At 41.0% G+C, this 22167-nt stretch overlaps 2 protein-coding genes across 6 annotated transcripts in view; both read left to right on the top strand.

Moving 5' to 3' along the window:
- Positions 1-2582, top strand: part of METTL9 (methyltransferase like 9) — a 58600-nt gene extending 56018 nt beyond the window's left edge. For 2 of the 4 annotated variants that reach the window (XM_037813501.1, XM_037813497.1), the window contains exon 5: positions 276-957. In XM_037813501.1, coding sequence (XP_037669429.1) covers positions 276-481 — 206 coding nt within the window. In that variant the 3' untranslated portion in view covers positions 482-957. Of the gene's footprint in view, positions 1-275; positions 958-1773 lie in introns of those variants that run through there. The other 2 variants (XM_037813499.1, XM_037813500.1) reach the window with 2 other exon arrangements.
- A 10219-nt stretch (positions 2583-12801) lies between these two features.
- Positions 12802-22167, top strand: part of OTOA (otoancorin) — a 76703-nt gene continuing 67337 nt past the window's right edge. For both annotated transcript variants that reach the window (XM_037815314.1, XM_037815315.1), the window contains exons 1-7: positions 12802-12858; positions 14812-14861; positions 17174-17278; positions 19815-19843; positions 19937-19967; positions 20085-20112; positions 21388-21475. In XM_037815314.1, the coding sequence (XP_037671242.1) occupies positions 17188-17278; positions 19815-19843; positions 19937-19967; positions 20085-20112; positions 21388-21475 (267 nt within the window). In that variant the 5' untranslated portion in view covers positions 12802-12858; positions 14812-14861; positions 17174-17187. The remainder of the gene's footprint in view (positions 12859-14811; positions 14862-17173; positions 17279-19814; positions 19844-19936; positions 19968-20084; positions 20113-21387; positions 21476-22167) is intronic.

Here is a 22167-nt window from a genome sequence, read left to right as displayed (position 1 = left end):
TGGCTTTGGCTCCGATTAAATCTGGGGTTGCATTTCTGTGCCGACATGTGGTAACCTGGCAGGTGTGGGTCTGTTCCTCAGCCCTTCTGAGTCTGTGCTTTGTCTCTGCCCACCTAGCTTGGGGGGCACTGGGAAGGATAAAGGAGATGACACGTGACAGCACCAGCAAAGTGCCTGGCACGTCTGAGGTCCTCACAAGGACTGTTCCTCCCTCCTTCCATCTTCGGATAACTCATTTGTTCAAGAATTTAACTTAATGTTCTTATTTGTTTTAGTAGGTGGCAAGTGGGAGAAACCATCTGAAATTTTGGAAATCAAGGGACAGAATTGGGAAGAACAAGTGAATAGTCTTCCTGAAGTTTTCAGAAAAGCTGGTTTTGTTATCGAGGCTTTCACCAGACTGCCATACCTGTGCGAAGGTGACATGTACAATGACTACTACGTTCTGGATGATGCAGTCTTTGTTCTCAAGCCAGTATGAGCACTTGGAGTCCACCCCAAGAATGCACCCCCCCAGAACAGGGTCTGTGTTCACGATTTTGTGAAGGGGGGGACTTTGGGGACTGCCATTCTAAATATCATGTAGGAATTTAAAAAGCCAAAATACTAATTATTTCTTTGTAGTGTGTAAAAGGAATGTTTTTTTTTTTTTAAAAACCCAACTCTTTGAGGATTTTTATCAACTCTTTACTCAATAATGCAGGTCACACTCCAATTATGATGGACGATATTTTTTATACTTAATTGCAGTAGGGACTCGTTCCCAGACAAAGCAATAGTTGTGACTCCACATGGAACCCATAAATGATTTTCAATAAAATGAAGACTGTCCATTCAGTTCCAAATATTGGTTATAAGGTATTGCCACTGATATTCTTCCATGTTTAGAAATTCTTTCTCTCTGTCATTATTCAAGAAAATGTTTTTAATCATGCTAATAAACTTTTTTTGAGATGACTTTGGCATCGTGTTTGAATTACTATGAGGCTCCCTTAGCATTTTGACTTCAGAAGTACCCAGATAGTTGGCATTGTGTGAAAGATGCAGATGACATGAATACTTGGCTCAGGTGGTCAGTTCCCTATCCCCTGTTGGGCCCATGGAGAGGCCGTGTCGAGGTACTTCATACAATTGCCGACAGCCTGGGGAAGCAGGTAGAGGAAGGCTTCAGGCTAGGGGTACCCACTGTGCAATGTGGTGAGCACCAAGGGAGTCAGTCTAGACACCCTTAAAAAGAGCAACCCCGTTCAGATACAGCACTTAAGGGACCACCCCTACTCCCCAATTCATGGTGCTTTGAGAAGTGCGAAACACTGGATTCACACTTTGTGATAGCTTTTACATCCTACACCCAGAACTTTATTTTTCTGGATGATCTCAGGTTCTCAGAACTGAAACATTTAGTTGTGTCTGCTGACAAAATGCAATCTAAAAATATTTTAATTCAACTTCTTACTCTACACTTATATACCTCTTTCCCAGCACTTGGCTCTTCTCAAAATCCTTAAGCGAGTTTACTCTTTGCCAAGAATATGGGTTAATAAAGCCCATGTCAGTCTCATTCTTCTAGAATCCGTGAGTGCCTCCAGCCATATGCCCAGAAATGTTGCAGTGAGAGGAACTCATTAGCAAGATCAGTAACCATTGTGGATATTCCAAAGACAGAGCACTGAACTCAGAATCTAAAATCTCAGTAATAACAGACATGCCGATTTCAGATTGTGGTTTTTAACAATATGTTATTCTCACAACTTTATTTCTTTTTTCATTCAGGTGTTTCATTAAGTGTTCTCATTTATATGCTCATAGAAGTCATCAAAACAACACATTTGCTGCAACACCTGGATAGAAAGGAGAATAAAGCCTTAAGAAGAATGACTTTATTATTCATTAAGAACAGCATCCTTACATCCTCATACCAGTATCTTCCACTGTTACTGTAGTCATTGTAAGAGTTGGGTTATGTGATTTATGCAAAATTGTTATTGATGTGTTCTAATGCTTTTTTTCCCTCCAGGAATTTAAATAAGTCAAGTGCAAATACTTAGTACTCTAGATTGTAAAAATAGAAAGAGGAAATGAGTAAACTTAATGTAGCTCTTGTATAGTTGAATTTTGCTTCTTTATAAAGTTGTCTGTCGTAATCAGGGTTTGCTGTTTAGAATGTCGAACACGAGTGATGGGTTTTCAAAGAGACAGGTTGCCCCCAAATGTCTCATAACTTCCAAATGGAGAATTAATTTGATGGTCTGTTTTTTTTAAAAACACATTTTTTACCAACCCCTATCCCCCATCCCCCGCAGCAAAAGCACAGAATGCACATACATTTTCACATTTCAAAGATAAAAACAGTTTCTCAAGAATGTCTGTGGTTCTCTGAAGTCCAGCTTTTTAAAAAAGGGACTTTTATGGTGAAAATTTACACAAGCAATCATTTCAAACAGATTTGAAAATCTTGATGGTTTGTCACCATTCCAGTAGATGGCAGTGTTGCTTACTGAGCATCAGTGACTTTCTTTTTTTCCTCTAAATGGAATCATGTTTATTTTTCCAAAGTTGCAATAAAGCTACCTTCCTGTCTGCACCATTCCTTGTGTAAGTGCTTCATATCAAGTTAAGGTTGTGCTAGAGAAATTAAGAAGAGCTCTATTTATGGTCTAAGTAAGCTAGCCAGTTGACCTTGAAGGTCGAGGAAAAAGGAAATGCAAGCTGCACCTGTGGTTCATAGCTCCTTGCACCTGTAGTTGTAAACCCCTTGAGTATTTAGACCACTTATTTCAGAGACGGGAAGGAAAGAAGACACAATGCCCCGAGTCATTTTCCATTGTACAGAATAGTCAAAAGCAATACTTTGTTTTCTCCCTCCCTGTATGACATATTGTCATCAGTTTTTACATAGTTGACCTTTAACAGAAAAGGTGGGTTGGGAAATAAAATAAAACTTAAATCATCTTTCTGAGTAAAATTTTGCTTTCATTTAGTTCTGAGTATAGTAATAGGCTCATAAGGAAGCAAGTTTTCTTCAGTTAACTTCCCACCACTTGGTTACTTCTAGAGGTATTCCACCATCCTTTTTCTTTAAACCACTACAATATATTCATCAGAGGCTTAAGTGACTGACCACGTTTGCATATGCCTAAGTATCCAAAAAATTACCTCTTTTCTAATGCACCCTATTGCAGCCAAAAGACAGTACAGTGAATTAGGGCGGTCTGGGCTGCGTGGTACTGTCTAGGAGTCCACTGAGCACAAAATTGGCTCTGAAGTGACTTGAAACAATCAGGAGGCTCACAAACTTACAACCAACTTATCAAAGATATAAAATGATGGATTAGCAGAAGGAAGCTCATGCTCTGCCCACACCAAGGAACATTTGTGATTTAAATGGAAAAAAAAAAGCACCTAGCATCATTTTCTGCCTTTTTTGAAATTAGTGGATAATGAGACAATAGCTGGGCAACAGTGAACAAAGGAAAAATAATTTCAAATATACCATGGCTATCTGGATAGGTATTCATACAATGTTTTGCTTCTTGCTTTCACAGTTTTTCTAGTATGTCTGTGTTGTCTTTGCTTTCTGTACAGGAATTGATTTTTTTTATTCATATTTATTGAGATATATTCACATACCATGCAGTCGTACAAAACAAAGTGTACATTCAATTGTTTACAGTACCATTATATAGTTGTGCATTCATCACCAAAATTAATTTTTGACATTTTCATTACCACACACACAAAAATAATAAGAATAAAAATTAAAGTGAAAAAGAACAATTAAAGTAAAAAGGAACACCAGTGCCATTTTTTTTTTTCTTCCCCCATTTTTCTACTCATCCATCTATAAATGAGACAAAGAGGAGTGTGGTCCACATGGCTTTCCCAATCACATTATCACTCCTCGTAAGCCACATTTTTATACAATCGTCTTCAAGATTCATGGGTTCTGGGTTGTAGTTTGATAGTTTCAGGTATTTACTGCTAGCTATTCCAATTCATTAGAACCTAAAAAGGGCTGTGTATATTGTGCATAAGAGTGCCCACCAGAGTGACCTCTCGGCTCCTTCTGGAATCTCTCTGCCACTGAAGCTTATTTCATTTCCTTTCACATCCCCCTTTTGGTCGAGATGTTCTCCATCCCATGATGCCGGGTCTGGATTCCTCCCTGGGAGTCATATTCCATGTTGCCAGGGGGATTTATACCTCCGGGTGTCAGATCCCCCGTAGGGGGGAGGGCAGCAATTTCACCTGCCAAGTTGGCTTAGCTAGAGAGAGAGGGCCACATCTGAGCAACAAAGAGGCACTCGGGAGGAGGCTCTTAGACACAATTACAGGCAGGCCTAGCATCTCCTTTGCAGCAACAGTCTTCCCAAGGGCGAGTACTGTGGTAGAGGGCTCAGCCCCTCAAACCACCAGTCCCCTATGTCTGTGAGCACATCAGCAACCATCGAGGTGGGGAAGCCCAACACCCCTGCACTCTCCACCAGCTCCTCAAGGGGGTGCTGCATATTTTTTTTCTTAATTAACTTTTTTTTAAAATCAACTATATCCAAAAAAATAAAAATAAAAAAAAATACAATAAAAAAACATTTCAAACAAACCATAACAAGGGAGTCCAACATGATCCTACTCTACCCCAAGAAAATAACCTAATATAGCAACATTTCTGTGAACTTGTTCCTACCATACCCATCAGAAATTAACAAACCATAGTCATTCCTGGGCATTCCCAGAATGTTAAATTTACCCGCGATAGCTTATCTGCTCTTATTGAGTTATCGTTCCCCCTTCATTAATTGCTCTCTATTGCTTGTTCCCCTACATTCTACCTATAAACCATTTATTTTAGGAGTGTGTTGTTCAACCTCCAGGTGTTTGTGAATTTTCTGTCTCTGATGGTTATTTATTAATAATTGCATTCCATTGTGGTCAGAGAATGTGCTTTGAGTAATTTCAATTCTTTTTTTAAATTTATTGAGGCTTGTTTTATGTCCTAGCATATGGTCTATTCTGGAGAAAGTTCTGTGATCACTAGAGAAGAATGTGTATCCTGGTGATTTGGGATGTAATGTTCTATATATGTCTGTTAAATCAAATTCATTTATCCAATTGTTTAGGTTTTTGATTTCCTTATTGGTCTTCTGTCTGGTTGATCTATCTATAGGAGAGAGTGATTTGTTGAAGTCTCCCACAATTATTGTGGAAACATCCATTGCTTCCTTTAGTTTTGCCAGTGTTTGTCTCATGTATTTTGTGGCACCATGATTGGGTGCATAAACATTTATAATTTTTATTTCTTCTTGTTGAATTGCCCCTTTTATTAGTATGTAGTGGCCTTCTTTGTCTCTCATAACATCCTTGCATTTGAAGTCTATTTTATCTGAGATTAATATTGCTACTCCTGCTTTCTTTTGGCTGTAGCTTGAATGAAATATTTTTTCCATCCTTTCACTTTCAATTTCTTTGTGTCTCTGTGTCTAACATGAGTCTCTTGTATGCAACATATTGATGGTTCATATTTTTTGATCCATTCTGCCAATCTATATCTTTTAATTGGGGAGTTTAATCCATTTACATTCAACATTACTGTGAAGGCATTTCTTGAATCAGCCATCCTTTCCTTTGCTTTATGTTTGTCGGATATATTTTTTCCCTCTCTCTCTTATTGTCCTTTAATGAACCAATATTGAATCTCTTTAAGTACTGAGCCTTTCTCCATCTATCTCTCTCCTTTCTTTGTTTCTCTGTCAGTGGGGCTCCCTTTAGTATCTCAAGTAGGGCAGGTCTTTTATTAGCAAAATCTCTCAGCATTTGTTTGTGAAAAATTTAAGCTTTTCCTCCAATTTGAAGGAGAGCTTTGCTGGATAAAGTATTCTTGGTTGGAAATTTTTCTCTCTGAGAATTTTAAATATGTCATGCCACTGCCTTCTCGCCTCCATGGTGGCTGCTGAGTAGTCACTACTTAGTCTTATGTTGTTTCCTTTGTATGTGGTGAATTGCTTTTCTCTTGCTGCTTTCAGAACTTGCTCCTTTTCTTCAGTATTTCACAGTCTGATCAGAATATGTCTCGGAGTGGGTTTATTTTGATTTATTCTATTTGGAGTTCTCTTGGCATTTATGCTTTGTGTATTTATATTGTGTAGAAGGTTTGGGATGTTTTCCCCAACAATTTCTTTGAATACTCTTTCTAGACCTTTACCCTTCTCTTCCCCTTCTGGGACAGCAATGAGTCTTATATTTGAACATTTTATTTTATCTATCATATCCCTGAGGTCCATTTTGATTTTTTCAATTTTTTTCCCCATTCTTTCTTTTGTTCTTTCATTTTCCATTCTGTGGCCCTTGAGGTTGCTGATTTGTTGTTCAGCTTCCTCTAGTCTTGTGCTATGAGTATCCAGAATCTTTTTAATTTGGTCAACAGTTTCTTTTATTTCCATAAGATCATCTGTTTTTTTATTTACTCTTGCAATTTCTTCTTTATGCTCTGCTAGGGTTTTCTTCATGTCTTTATATCCTGTGCCATGCTCTCATTGTTTGTCTTTAGTTCTTTGATTAATTGCTCCAAGTAGTGTGTTTCCCCTGATCTTTTGATTTGGGTGTTTGCGTTTGGGTTATCCATATTGTCTGTTTTTTTCATATGCTTTAAAATTTTCTGTTGTTTTTGGCCTCTTGGCATTTGCTTTACATGGTAGGGTTCTTTTAGGATATGTAGGATTATTTGTCAGATCTACACCTTGGTGGAGTACACTTTCTCTAACTAACTTGCGGATGGTGTCCGCAAGTCACCTATTCCCCTCAAGTCAGTTCTCCCCAACTTTGTCTTTGTGGTGTGTGGGGGTCTGATTCTTGTGGGGTCCAATTGGTGCACCAAGTTTGGGTGTGTTGTTGGTTCTGTCCGCCCTGAATGTGGGGCATGTGTCTGAGTGGTTAGGGATGGAGGGCAGCTTTAATAATCAAACCTCCCAGATGTTCCTGGAGATTTAAGGCTGTTGCAAGATTCTAAACCTTCATTTCAGTCTCGCCACAGATTGTCTCTGCCACTGACCCACAAGTCCTTGGTATTGGCGTATGGTCCCTGGGATTTCCAAGTGAGTCCCTCTTCCAAGCTGTGCCCTTGTGCTACGTCACAAGTGTGCGCCATCCCTCAGGGGAAGTTCTGGGCCGCCAGGCTGAGTAGGTGCATTCCCAGCCTGCTGTAAAGATGGCTGTATGGGGTGTGTTAATTTCCCCCTTTTTGCACAGCTCCGCCTTCCCAGCTCCGGGACCATTAGCTGTGGGTGCGTGAAAGGCTATTGTCTACACCCAGTATTGTGGCATGTGTGCATGTTGCTGGAAACACTTGCCATCACACTCGGTTTTTTGGCACAGCTCTGGGCTGTGGCTCCGGCACAAGGCAAGAGTGTTCCCAGCCTGCCGGAAAGATGGCTGCAAGGGGCATGGTTATTTTCCCCTTTTGGCTCACCTCTGCCTTCCTTGCTCTGATATGATTAGCAGTGGGTGTGCAAAAGGCTATCTTCCATGCCAGATATTGAGGCATTCGTGCAGCCCTTTCCTACCGTGCTTCACTGTGTGGTTCTCGCTGCCGTATCTGCAGCCACTTTTGTTTTTTTTTTTTAAAAAGAACTAGTCCGCCTCCAAACGCCAACCCATGGTTTCCCCACACCGCAGCGTGGCTGCCGGATATCAGCAAGCTTAGTCACTCATTTCAGAATGCAGACTCCTGCTTTCACCAAGTGCGTGGCCCCTGTGGATTTAGCAGACCTTGTCCAGCTGGTGCATCGTGGAACTGGTGTTCTGGGTCACTTTCCGGCTTTTATCTAGTATTTTTCACGGAGGTGTTTTTTTGCCCTGTGTCTGCTAGCCACTATCTTAGGTTCTCTCCAGGAATGGGTTTTAACTTATTTTAGTTGTTGCTTGCTTTTTTTTTTTTTTTTTTTTGGCTTTTACAAAGGGGATTTATTGGCTTACAATTCTGCAATTCTAAAGCAGTGAAAATGTCTGTATTAAGGCATCCATAAGAGAATACCTTCTCTGAAGAAAGGCTGCTGGCATCTGGGGTTCCTCTATCACATGGAAAGGCACATGGCCAGAGTCTGTTGATCCTTTTCTCCCGGGTTTCTCTCTCACATGGAAAGGCACATGGCCAGTGTCTGCTGGTCCTTTGCTCCTGGAATTTGTTGCTTTCAGCTTCTGGTTTCAGTGGCTTTCTCTGAGCGTTTGTGAGTCCTCTGTTAGTATCTGTAGGGTGTTTATCGCTCTCTGCTCTCTCCAGGTGTGTCTGCTTTTATCCTCTCATAAAGGACTCCACTAAAGGATTAAGACCACCTTGAATGGGCTGGGTCACATCTCAACTGAAACAACCTAATCAAAAGGTCCCACCCACAATAGACCTACCCCCACAGGGCAGTTTTCTGGGGAACGTAATAGCTTCAAACCAGCACAGAACTCTTCTGTTTCATAGATAGCAAGATTAAGTCTTTGTTTTCATAACAAAACCTACTGTCTACTTTTCTGCTTTAATCTGCTGTAATCTCTCCTTTCTAAACTTCAGACACTAAAAACAGCTCTCTCCATCCCTATAATACCTCCAGATATTTCCAGTGCCTGGAATGCTCTTTCTCTCATTTGCAAAACTCCTGCACCTTCTTCTATGTCTTCTTTTTTTTTTTTTTTTTCATTTTTTAAATTAAATTCAGTTTTATTGAAATACATTCACACACCATACAATCATCCATGATATACAATCCACTGTCCACAGTATGATAACATAGTTATGCGTTCATCACCACAGTCTATCTCTGAACATTTTCCTTACATCAGAAAGAACCAGAACAAGAATAAAAATTAAAAGTGAAAAAAGAACACCAAAATCATCCCCCCATCCCACCCCATTTGTCCTTTAGTTTTTATCCCCATTCCTCCATTCATCCATACACTAGATAAAGGGGGTGTGATCCACAAGGTCTTCACAATCACACTGTCACCCCTTGTAATCTACATTATTATATAATTGTCTTCAGGAGTCCAGACTGCTGGGTTGGAGTTTGGTAGTTTCAGGTATTTACTTTTAGCTATTCCAATACATTAAAGCCTAAGAGGTGTTATCTATATAGTGCATAAGAATGTCCACCAGAGCGACCTCTCGACTCCATTTGGAATCTCTCAGCCACTGAAACTGCTTCGTCTCATTTTGCATTCCCCTTTTGGTCAAGAAGATACTCTCAGTCCCACGATGCCGGGTCCGCATTCATCCCCGGGAGTCATACTCTGCGTTGCCAGGGAGATTTACATCCCTGGGAGTTGGGTCCCACATAGGGGGGAGGGCAGCGAGTTCACCTGTCGAGATGGCTCAGTTAGAGAGAGAGAGGGCCACATCTGAGCACAAAGAGGTACTCAGGGGGAGACTCTTAGGCACCATTACATACAAGTTTAGACTCTCCTTTGTGGTAATGAGCTTCATAAGGGCAAGTCCCATGCTCAAGGGCTCAGCACATCAAACCGCCAGTCCCAATGTTTGTGACAACATCAACACCAGTCCAGGTGAGGATGTCCAACACATCTGCACCTTCCCCCAGATCCTCGGGGCTGGGGAGGGGGAGGCTGTAAATATATTTTTTATTGTCTGCCCAAATTACTCTAGGATGTGTCACTATTTCACTCCAGCCTATACTAACCTACCGTATCTCACTTCCTATTCAAAGTTCCATGCAATTGTGGTGTTTGAACAAATCGACTGTAGAGTTGTACCGTTTAGAAAATTTAGATCCTGTACCAAATAGATATCTATTCCCTTGGTCTCATATGAAAGTTGAAGTTTTAAAACGCAATCAGTTTCAACCTTTACCCTTTGGCCTGGCTTTCCCTGGTCTTCACCAGACCTGCTTCATTCATATCACTAATTGAAGTCTGGGCTCTTTTTCAGCTTTTTTTTTTTGACAGTGGCTGTATGTACTAATACTGACATTCATATCTGCCGAGCTCTAGCTCTGAGTTTCAGGTGTCTCAGAGATATGCATTGTTCCAGAGACCAATCAGGTTATACGCTAGGGGATCAGCATCTCAAAGTTTAGAGGTAGGCCTTACAATTCAGGGATAGAGTTAACTGCTGTAAGAGCTTACAATCTAGGGACTATTACAATTATTGTGTCCACGTTAGGCTATGTTCTAAGATTCAATTCTGAGTTTACACATTGTAGTTAGTCCATACTGGTGAGGCATCATCCCTCTCACCATGTTTTCTCCAACACTTTTACTCCTATATATATATTTTCCTACAATTTTATAGAGTTATGTTCACATACCATACATTTATCCACAGTGTACAATCAGTTGTTCATGGTATCATCATAAAGTTGTACATTTATCACCACAATCATGTTGCTTGCTTTTTGAAAGTTTATTTTTTAACTACCCTTTTGATTTGGGAGTAATTTTAGATTTACAGAAATGTTGCAAAGATAGTTGAGAGTTCCTATATACCACTTACCTAGTTTCCCCTAATGTTAACATCTTACATAACTATGGTATGTTTGTTAAAACTAAGAAGTTAACTTTGGTACATTACCATTAACTGAACTGCAGTCTTTATTGAGATTTTGTTAGTTTTCCACTAATGACCTTCTTCTATTCCAGGATCCAATTCAGGATACCACATTTGCATTTTGTTTCTTGCTTTTAAAGTTGTTAGTGTTCACTGTAATAGCAAACCAGTGTTTGCTTTTACAGTACAATTTGTATGGCATCAGGCTTCATTTACTAGTAAACTGTACTTTGTGTTTGCTATCATTGAATTGGAATCAGTATTCACTAATATCAAAATACTTTTTAGCTATGGAATTTTATACTTTGGGGGCATTAGAATATTCTAACATAACTAGAACTTAGGATTTCCCTCTAGATTTTAGAGACATGCTGTATTTACATGAATAAAATATCAAATATGTTTTCCTTACAAAATCACTTTAAAATTACTTTCAATATGTATAAAATGAAAATTAAGATCCGCCCCTGCAAAAAAATTACCATGTAAAATTGGGATGTCTTATACACCTGCACTTCTTAAATTCTAGAAAATAAGGACAGATAGAATTCCCAAATGCTTTTTTCTTACATCCTGTTCAGGAGTTAACACCAGAGTATTGATGTTAAATACTTTTGAACCCTCAGCACTTTTCAAATGAGTTGAAGTGGTTAAGAATACACTGACCTCTTTATACTGAGTCCTCTATTCTCTGTGAGAACAAAACAGGTTTTCCTGCACTTGATTTTGCTACCTTGTTTTTATTAGTTATTATTTATAAGGTGGCTATGACTGTGATCTTAAATCCCTACTGGTTTTTGCTCAGCAAGAAACATGTTTGTTGTAGAAAAAATAGAAAATATAAACAGGCAAAAAACAAACAAAAAAAAAGAAAATGAAAATAAACTACCCTCCCATGATCCTGAGAGTGCCACTATTGGCATATTGGTATATGCCCTTTTAGACATTTCTATGCATGCATATACATATACACATATACATTTATAAACTTTTTAACAGATTAAAAATGTAAAGGTATTTTTCTCTTTCCAAGATGAATCATGTGAGAGTTAGACACCTGTTCTCTAAATCAAAAATTGACAGAGGATAGGTGATATTGCACATATTTCAGGACTTGAGAATAAGCTTGTTTAAAGGAGTAAACAAAGAGCTAGGTAATAAAAGGATTTTTTGAGGATGCTGGACACTATTATATACACCATCAGATGGGCGACCAGATAGTACAGTTGCCCATTACTGAAGAGAAAGTTTAATGTTGCCACTGACAAACTAATATCATTAGGCATTTCAATGATTACTTTAAAAATAGCAGGTATTGGGATGTGTTTCATTCATTGTGGTGGATTACAAGGAAATCTGTAGAGTGTGCCATTATATTAGAAAAGATGCAAAACAGGTAGTTATATATAACCCCACCATGCAAACCTAACAGTTTTAGGTATTTCTAGTTTTAATAAAAATACATACCCATATATTACATAATATTTTGCTTTTTTTGATAAACTTTATTTTCCTTGTGTTACTATTACATGGTCTTTGTTTATTAAGGCCCATTTTAATGGTTGCATAGCATAATCCATAGACTTGTTGTACCATAATGTATTTAACCATGTCCTTTTGCAATACTTAAGTTGTTCTGTTTTTTTCCTACCACCCTCTTTTGGTCGGGTGTGTATTTGTAATGCTGTGGTAAATACTTTGATGCACAAACTTTTTTTACTCTGAGAACTTCTTTTTCTTCAGATAAAATCCCAGAATTACTGACCAAAGGGTTTCGACATCTTTTTTTCCCCAATTTTGTAAACATATATACGACATAAAATTTCCCATCTCAGCCACCCAGGGCATAATTCAGATGGATTAATCACATTTTCAGTGTTGTACTGCCATCCATTACCAGTAACTTCCCATCACCCCAAACAGAAACCCTGCACCCATTATGCATTAACGCCCCATGCCCCCCAACCTGTCCTCTCTGCCACTGAGGAAGCCCAGGGCGGTGACCGAGACCCCCGCTCCTCCCTGTGCCTCGGTTTCCACATTGGCAGCGCCAGGCTGGCGCCGCGGTGCTGCCCCCACCTCCCGCCGCCTGCGCAGCCCCGGCCTGCAGGCGCCAGAACCGACGGCTGCGCGCGCCCTGGGAGTGTCCGGCCGGCCCCGCCCCGCGCCCCCTGCCGCCCGCCGGACTCAGCGCGCCGGGAGCCGGGCACGGTAGATGCGGAGCGCGCGGCGGGCGGGGAGGAGGACCTCGCGGGGCAAAGCGCCGGGCACGCGGGCGGGGGCAGCTCGCGCCACTGGCCTCCCCGGGAGGGGCACAGGTGTGTATGGGGCTGTGCAGAGAGAAGGGAGCGTGGGCAGGGGACGATACAGCGGCTCTAAGGGCTCATGGGGTGGGGCTGGGGGCGGCTGGTGAAACTTCCAGGAAAGGGATCCAGCCTCACTCAGTAACTACAACCACGACGACGACCAACTTTGTAATATTAATAATAGCGGCAGCAAAAACAAGAGCATTCACCACACTCATGCTAACTACTATTCATTTTGAGTTCTTACGGGTGCCAGCGCTGGGCTCAGTTCTTTACGTATTTCATACATAAGGAAGTGATACCTTACCTCACAGCTTTGTGAGAAGGAGATAGGAAAATGCAGGTAAAGCAAATAGCACCGGGTAAGTACTGGAGAAATTTATGGTTTTTAAAAATGTTGAGTGTTTGTGAGGGAGGTACTGCTGCCGTTCCCATCGTGCAAAGGAGGAAACGCAAGCCCAGAGAGGTTAAGGAATTTGCCCAACAGCACACCGCTAGTAAGGGGTGGTCCAAGAAGGGACTCCTAACTCCCGAGGTGGCACCGGCCACCTGGAGTTCTAGGATCAGGGCTGCTGAGCAGGGAGGCTGGAGAGCAAAGCCAGTCAGTACTTGGAATCATTTAGGTCTGGCTTTGCTGTGTGGCCTTGGGCAGGTCACTGGACCCCTAAGAACCTGTCTTCTCTGTGAAATGAGGATAATGGTAATATCTGCCTCAAAGTTTTGGAAAGAATTAAGTGAGACAACACATATAAAACGTCATTATTTTGCTCTTATTAAATGGTGGCTAAGATTATGATTACTGGGGAGTCAGGCAGCCTGCACTGGAAACTTCTCTCTGCCCTTTGCTTGCTATGTGACCTCTGTGTGTCCCCTTAACTCATCTGTGAAACTAAGTCAAGTAAATCTTCAGGGCTGATGGGAAGAGTAAACGAAAGGGACTGCCTGATGTGATGCAGGGCCTGAGGGCGGTGCTGGGGAGAACAGTTTCTTCCTTTCTCTTTCCCTCTCTCTCCTTCCTTTCTTCCTTTCATCACTGAATCCAAAGCTCTCCACTTTGCTGATGGAAAAGCTGAGGCCAGGAGAGAGAGGGGAATGGCCGGGCCCAGAGTCTCACGGGTAGGGGCAGACTCTGGACAGGCTCAGGCCTCCCTACCTAACTTCAGTCCAGACACTGCCCATCCCCTCGAATTCCGCAGCCCTTCTCAGAAGGGCCATTCCACTCAAACATTTGAAATAATATCCAGATTCAGTTAAATCAGCCTGGTATTCTGCAACAAGTTAGCCTATTTTGCATTAGTAATAATGATAATGATATCTTCTTTTTTTGGTGGAAAATCACCAAGTTGGTATCCGTATGTCTATATTTATGTGTCCCTGATACAGACCTTACACGGAGCTGTTTTCCCAACAGCCCAACTCCATTTAATCGTGAATGCTTCTTGTGTCTGGGATGGGGTATGCCAGCAGTGGGGGAGCCTCCCTGCATCTTTGCAGGTTTCATAGAAGATGAAATGTCTCTCACCCTAGGATGACCAGATTTTCCTGGTTGGCCCAGGACTTTCCTGGTCTTTAGACAGAACGTTTTGTCTCCTGGGAAACCCCTCAGTCCCAGGCAGCCATAATGGTGGGTCACCCTACTTATCCAAACTCAGTTTCTTGGGAAACCGTGTTCATTTCAGGTCTCTTCGCCACTGGTTCCCACCCCTGGCCATACATTAGAATCACCTGGGGTGGTGGGGGTACTTAGAAAATGCCAGTGCCTGGGTCCTACCCCAGACCAATTCACTGGGCATCCCTGGGTGTTCCAGAGGCCTCTTGGGGGCTTCTAGTTTGCAGCCAGGGTTGAGAACCACTGGGCTGTGGAGAGAAGCTTTCCTCACCAGCTAGTCAGCCTGCATTGGGAGGAAAATGTTGCCAAGTTAAAATGTAGACATTTTGTGGTTATTGTTGTTATTTCCATTTTAGGTCCCACCGAAGGAGTCCTTTCCTGCTTGATTTCTGCCAGTCTGGAGGGGGTGAGTCTTTTGATGGGGAAGGAGTGTAATGAGAAAGCTATTGACCCCGAATCGCCACTGCCCCGCCTCATCCTTTTAATTCTTTTGGCCAGTCTCCTAAAAGAGAGTGACCCAAAGGGCTTTTAATTAAAGCCAGATCCCGCACTGGTGATGGGCTGGGGTTTCGTTGGAACGAAGACATTATGCTCAGCAGAAAGCTGGGCATTTATTTCAGTAATTGTAAACCTCCTCTCCGTAAAGTTAATAGAGAGAGCGGAGCAGTAGGCATAAGAAGCCTCATTGTCTGGGAAATTGGAGAACTGTGAATGAGGCCAGTGGCCCAGGACAGCTGACCAAGGGAAAGACAGAAACAGGGGCCCAAAGTTTCCCCCAAACCACAAAGACCCAAGCCCAGGAAGAGTTACTATTTATGGTGGGGCTGCTGGGGCAGAAGGCATCTACGAAGTGCTTTGGGATCTGGTTTTGCTCAAAATCCATTAGAATGCATGGCTTTTGGTGTCTGCAGGTTTCAGAATTTTCAGTTTGTTTTCCCTTGGGCAGTAGAATGACCATAACTGTTTCCAAAGCTGGTTGTGGAAGTCCCCTTGGGGGAAGAAATAATCCATTTGAATAACAAGTTAGACAATACTGGGGAAATCTGTATTATAGAAGGCTGGGGCTCCTGTGAAATAATTTCAAGAAACCAGGGATGTGTGTGTTTTGGGGTTCCCTGAAGTGCCTATTAATACCAAAGAGGGTGGTATCAGGTACTGGGGGTGCAGGCTGCCTGGGTATCAGGTGAAGCAAAGCCCAGTTCCCAGTCATCATCTCCCTTGGCCCACCAACAGCTTTTGATGGGGTCGCTTTTCCTTCCTCCCTTTTCCCACTTAACCACAAGGACACCACACTCCCCTGGTTTTCTCCCTAGTCCTCCGATTACTTCTCTTATTCTCTTTTCCCAATTCCTCCTCATTTATCCCACTTATTAAAAACATGCAGTCTCTTTTGCTTTGATTTTTCTTTTTTAAAACTTTATTATGGAAAAATTTCAAATGGAAAAATTTCAAACACATGCAAAATTGATATAAGCATATAATGAACCCCGATGTACCCATCGCCTAGCTCCAGCAGCTGTCAAGATGAATCAGTCTTGTTTCATCTATAGCCATACCCCCACCTTTCCCCTGCTTCCTGTATTATTTTGAGGCAAATCACAAATATCACCATTTCCTCTGCAAATGTGTAACTATGCAGCTCTAAAACAGGGGTTGACAAACTTGTTTTGCAAAGGACCAGATAGCAAATATCTTCAGCTTTGGAGGCCATGAAGTCTTGCACCCACTCACCTCTGCCATTGTAGCATTAAAGCCTCCCATAGACATTATGTAAATGGATAGGCAAGGATGTGTTCTCATAAAACTTTATTTATGGATGCAGAAATTTAAATTTTGTATAGGAAATTTTCATGTGTCATGGAATATTCTTTTGAATTTTTTCAACCATTATAAAATGTAAAAACCATTTTAGCTTGTGAGCCACACAAAAACAGGCAGTTGTTCAGATTTGGCCCATGGGTAGTAGTTTGCTGACCCTTGCTTTAAAAATATAACTATAATTCCATTATCAAATTTAAAAATATTAACAATAATCTTTAAAACCTTCAACTACCCAGTCGGGCTCATAATTGTCTCATAATTTTTGTTTTGAAAAGTTTGTTTGAATCAGGATCAAGATAAGGTTTGCATACTACAATTGGTTAATATATTCCTTCAGTTTTTTTCTTTTAAGTCCATAGGCTTTCTCTTTCTATCAGTGTATTTGTTGAAGAAGCAAGGTTATTTGTTCTGGAGAGTTTCCCACAGTTTTAATTTTGCTAGTTGCATCTGGTCTACCCAACATTTAAAAAAATAGGTCTCAGTCCTGAAAACTCACCTAGTTACTCCCTAAGCTCACTTTCTTGGTCATGTCATCCAGCCATTGGCTAATTTGCCTTCTTAATGAATTGTGAGGGTTCTTTTATGTTCTGGGTACATGTCCCTTGTCATATAGAATAGAGTCTGTGCTTCTAGTCCCTCCTTTTTATCCTGGATTGTGGGGAATGAGGGTCAAGAATGTAAACAGCTTATTGTAGCCACCCAGGACTGAGATGATTATGTCTTGGACTGGAATAGGGGTTTAGATGGAGCAAAGTAGATGGAATTTAAAAGTTATTTTCAAAAACCTCAAGTGATTCTGGGTCGATTTGTCTCTCCCTTTTGCCTTCTGATTGCACTTAAATACTTAAAAAAAAAAGAAAAAAAAAAAAGCTAACCCGAATCACTTCTCTGCTTCAGTTAACTATAGGAGAATGTCTCAGGAACTGAGGACACACTCGCTTTTCCTGCTCCTTTTCCTGAGTCACGCGGTGCTGAGTCGCAGAGTTCCAAATCCCAGGCAGGGTAAGTGCCAAGGGAAAAATCACCCACCATGATTTCCACACGTCTTAGATAACGTAGTGTGTTTGGTACAGATCAATTTAGGTACACAATGCCTTAAAGTATTTTGTGTGTGTGTGTGATGGATTTCCAAGATTATTTATAAAGGTTTCTTTTTTTTAAACACTTCAAACATTTTTTATTGTGAAATATAACGTATATACAGAAAAGTGATAACTTTCAAAGTATGATTTAACAAGTAGCTATAGAACAAATTTCAAAGAATATTATGGGTCACAGTTCCACAATTTCAGTTATTTCTTTATTGTGAAATGTGACATCTATACAGAAAAGTGATAACTTTCAAAGTACGATTTAACAAGTAAAGAACAAATTTCAAAGAACATTATGGGTTACAGTTCCACCATTTCAGTTATTTCCTTCTAGCTGTTCTAATATTCTAAAGACTATATATATATTTATATAAAGATTCAGTATTCGTAATCCTTTGTTAAATCCTATCTTATCTGTTGTTGCTTCTCCCTCTTGTTTGATCACTGTCTCAATCTTCAGGGATATCTGGGCCATGACCCCCAATACTTGTTCATATTGAAAAAGGGTGTAGACATTATGGGGAAGGGGGATGCATCTGGTTGATGTTCCTGAAGAAGCTATTGCCTCTGGGTTTGGGGACTTAGCTGTCATAGGAACACTCTGGAGGGTTTAAGTTTCTGAGAAATAAACTTAGTGAATGAAACTTTTTATAGAGTCTCCAGTAGGGACCTGGGTATTCTTTAGGATTTTCAGGACTACTGTTGATAAGGGCTTGGCATACTGTGACCGTTTGGAATATCTAGTTGAAGCCTGCATAAGAGTAACCTCCAAGATAGCCTCTTGACTATTTGAAATCTCTTAGCCCTTGTAAACTTATTTTGTTACCTTTCTTTTCCCCCTTTTGGTCAAGAAGGTGCTCTCAATCCGTCCATGCCAGAGCCAGGCTCTTTCCTGGGAGTCGTGTCCCACGTTGTCAGGGAGACTCACCCCCCTGGAGTCAAGTTCCACTTAGTAGGGAGGGTAATGAATTTATTTGCAGAGTTGGGCTTAGAGAGAGAAAGGCCTCATCTGAACAACAAAAGAGATTTTCTGGAAGTGACTCTTAGGCATAATTATAGGAAGGCTTAGCCTCTCCTTTACAGCCATAAGTTTCACAAGAGCAATCCTCAAGATTGAGGGCCTGACTTATTCACATAGCATATATTCTGTCCAAGATAAACATTCAGTGTCTCACACCATCTTCACTTTGTTGTACAATCATCACTCTCAATTTTAAACATTATCATAACCCAAAATACCCCAAAACTCTTATCAACCCCTAATTATCCCTAGTATTAGTGTGGTGCTAGTAAGGCATTTCTATTAAATATAATCCATAGTATGCAATAGGTAGTTTTTCTCATATACCACTCTGTTGTTAACTCTTTGTACCAGTGTCATACCTTAGAAGTAGATCATGCAAGCACTTATTTATATTTGTAGTGCTACTCTGTGGGATGTATGCCTTAAACAAGCCCTTTCAATCATGTTCACCTTCAATACAGTACTCATAATTATAATCTCATTAACGAACTATCACCCCTCTGCATTCCCGTACTGTTAAGTTCAACCTTTTTAACAGGTTTGTATGTATTAGGTAATCATTTGCCCTTCTCTAGCTTCAGTCTGTCTCTAGGTCCCCTATAGTCTACGTTTTAAGCACTGATTTTACATTATTCAGGGAGTTCATATTAGTGAAATCAAACAATACCTCTCCTTTTGTGTCTGGTTTTTTTCACTCAGCATTATGGCCTCAAGGTTTATCCATGTTGTCACATGTTTCAGGACTTCATTCCTTCTTACTGCTGCATAGTATTCCATTGTATGTATATACCACATTTTGTTTATCCACTCATCTGTTAAAGGACATTTGGGTTGTTTCCATATTTTGACAATTGTGAATAATGCTGCTATGAACATCGGTATGTAAATGTCTGTCCATGTCACTGCTTTCAGATCTTCTGGGTATATGCCGAGTATTGAAATTGCCAGATCAGTGGGTAACTTGATATTTAGTTTTCTAAGGAAATGCCAAGGTGTCTTCCTCAGCAGCTGTACTATTATACATTCTTTCCAGAATTGGTTAAGTGTTCCAATTTCTCCACATCCTCTCCAGCATTTGTGGTTTCCTGTTTGTTTAATGGCAGCTATTCTTATTGGTGTGAGATCGTATCTTATTGTGGCTTTGATTTGCATTTCCCTAATAGCTAATGAAGATGAACATTTTTTCGTGTGTTTTTTTTTAGCCATTTATATTTCTAAAAAGGGGGTTTTAAAACCAGTTTTTTCTTATACTGGCACAAATGGGCACAGGAATGGTTCAATTTGCTAAAAATTTCCTTTGTCCACAAGTGAGTGACTTTTTTTGGGTTCTTCTCCCAACCCACCCATATTTTTATTTTTTGAAGGGCACACAGTTCAATTCTAGTTATATAGTTAACACTTATTTTATTTTATTTTATTGCAGATTTGCATCCATTGTTGCAGAAAATGGCGGTGAATATTCCATTTTCTTTCATTCAGAATCCCCTCCTACTGAAATTTGCCAACCTTTGGATGTTAGACTTGACATTATCTCTTTCCTTTCAGGAAGAAATAATAGATGGAAGCTATCTGAAAGGTAATGCACCCACTCTGCCCCCACTTGCTTTTTCTAACAATTTCAAACAGAATGCAACTGTAATCTCCCTGGAATGATTCTTTTTTAAGTTGTCTTTTCATTTTATTCCCATTGTAGCATTACTGGATCTCATACAGTTTCAAAGGTAACCCATCCTAGAGGGGAGGGGAGGGGAGAGGTAAATTTTTAATAAAAAAATGCTTAATGGAAGTCTTACAATTGTAAAAAGTACTATGTACTCATTAGAAAAATGTCAAGCAATGCACAAGCATTTTAAAATAGACACATTTGTTCTACAAACATTAATTTCTCCTGGCCCTAGCATAGAAGCTAACATTTATTGAGTGCTTGCTATGTGGCAGGTACTGTTCCAAATGCTTTATCCACATAAACTCATCTAATCCTCAATGAGTACCTCACAAGGCACCCACAAGGTGGGGCGTCGTGTTTGCCCACTGGGTAGAATAATGGAACCGAGACCCAGGGAGGGTGAATCATTTACTCAAGGTCACACAGCAAAGATGTGGTGAAGCTGGGATGCAACACAGCAGCCTGGCTCTGGTACCCATTCCCTTCACCGCCATGCTGTGTAAGGCACACAGGCCTGTGTTAGACACTGGGATATGGGACAGAGAGCTAGATGGCCTCATGGAAAGGTCAGTATTAATAAGTATTTCTAATGAGTTCTACAAAGGAAAAGAAAATGGAGGCCCTGGGACCCCATGCCAGGGACACCCAATTATGTAAAAGTGAAAGGTCCCCTTAAACACTCCTCTCCTAAAGAGAAGCCCAACTGATAGTTTGGAATAAATTCTGTCACGCTAAATGTAAATAAATAAATAACAAAAAATGGTACTGTAAAAGGCAATTAGTGAGCATTTGCTGTGTGTCAGGCACCGTTCGGAGTACTTGACACATGTGAACAAACTGAATCCTCACGATTGTTAGCTGTATTTCATAGAGAGGGAAACTGAGGCATCAGGGATTTAAGTAAATTGCATAAGGTCTATTAAGTGAGAGAGCCAGGATTGGAATCCGGGTTTTGAGCCCACACTCTTAACTATGCACATCTCAGCCTCTTGTGGTATCTATGGCAGCTGCTTTTAGTGTAGTAAGGACATCTTACCAAGTCAGTCTGCTTGGATCTAAGTGGATTGTTCAGGAGATTAGAATATTGCAGACAGCTCAGAAACTGATCATCGTTTTTGAGAGAGTGGGATCCAGGGAGAGTCCTGGAGTCAGAACCCCCCTCACCCTCCACAAGATCACGTTCACATGTCTCCTACTTTTGAGCACAAAGTTCATAGCATCCCCGGCCCATTCCCACCATCCTCTCTGAACCCCCACCCTATGGGCAGTGCAGTGGTGCTTGAAGGAGAACCTGTCATTGTGACCTTCTCCCATCTGTCTTCGACTGAAGCTCCCATGTGTGGACGGCAGACCTGCCCCACAGAGTCCTGGCCTACCTGAATTCACGGAATGTCGCCTTCACAATCCCCAGTCTGCAGGTGTGTACCTGAGACTCATTCATAGCTCCCTTCTCAGTGCACAGGGATTGCAAACTCTGGCCAGGAGAAGTGGGCTGGGGGCAGAGATCGTTTTGACTTCTTGAAGCATGGTAGATCTTTTGCCTTTCATTCTCCCACCTTTGATGGAGATCTGGTATATGAAGGTGTAGGATGAGCATATAACAAAGAGACCCCGAATGACAGCAGCTCAAACAATGTTGGCGTTTATTTCTTTCTTATGTAATAGTCCAGAGCTAGGTGGGAGATCCAGGGACAGTAGGCAGCTCTATTTTCAAAAGGCCATCCGGGAACCCAGGTTCCTTCTATCTTGTTGCTCTCCCATCCCCTAGGGAGTTGTCCTCGCCCATGTGGTTGAAACAGGCTACCCGCCACCACATCCATTGTCCAACCCAAGGGAAAGGGGGTTGGGGGAAGAGGAGGTGAGGGGAGAGCAGCTTCTTTTTCAAGGAGTGAGTTGTTCCTTCTGCTTATGTTCCATTGCTGACATTCCATAGCCTCATCTAACTGCAGGGGAGGCTGGGAATTTTTGCTAAAACTTGAGGAATTTTATGGCTAAAAAGAACAAGATCATGTGTATTTGGATATAATTATCAGGCTTTCAATCAGAAATAAGTGTTTTTCTTCCTTTTACACCCTGGTGTAAGTACAAGCATGTTGAGAGGTGGCAATGG

The sequence above is a fragment of the Choloepus didactylus genome, chromosome 21 (assembly GCF_015220235.1).
Source record: "Choloepus didactylus isolate mChoDid1 chromosome 21, mChoDid1.pri, whole genome shotgun sequence".
Classification (NCBI taxonomy): Eukaryota; Metazoa; Chordata; class Mammalia; order Pilosa; family Megalonychidae; genus Choloepus; species Choloepus didactylus.
The sequence above is the reverse complement of the archived record's forward strand: the minus strand, read 5'-3'. Positions and strand labels throughout refer to the sequence as shown.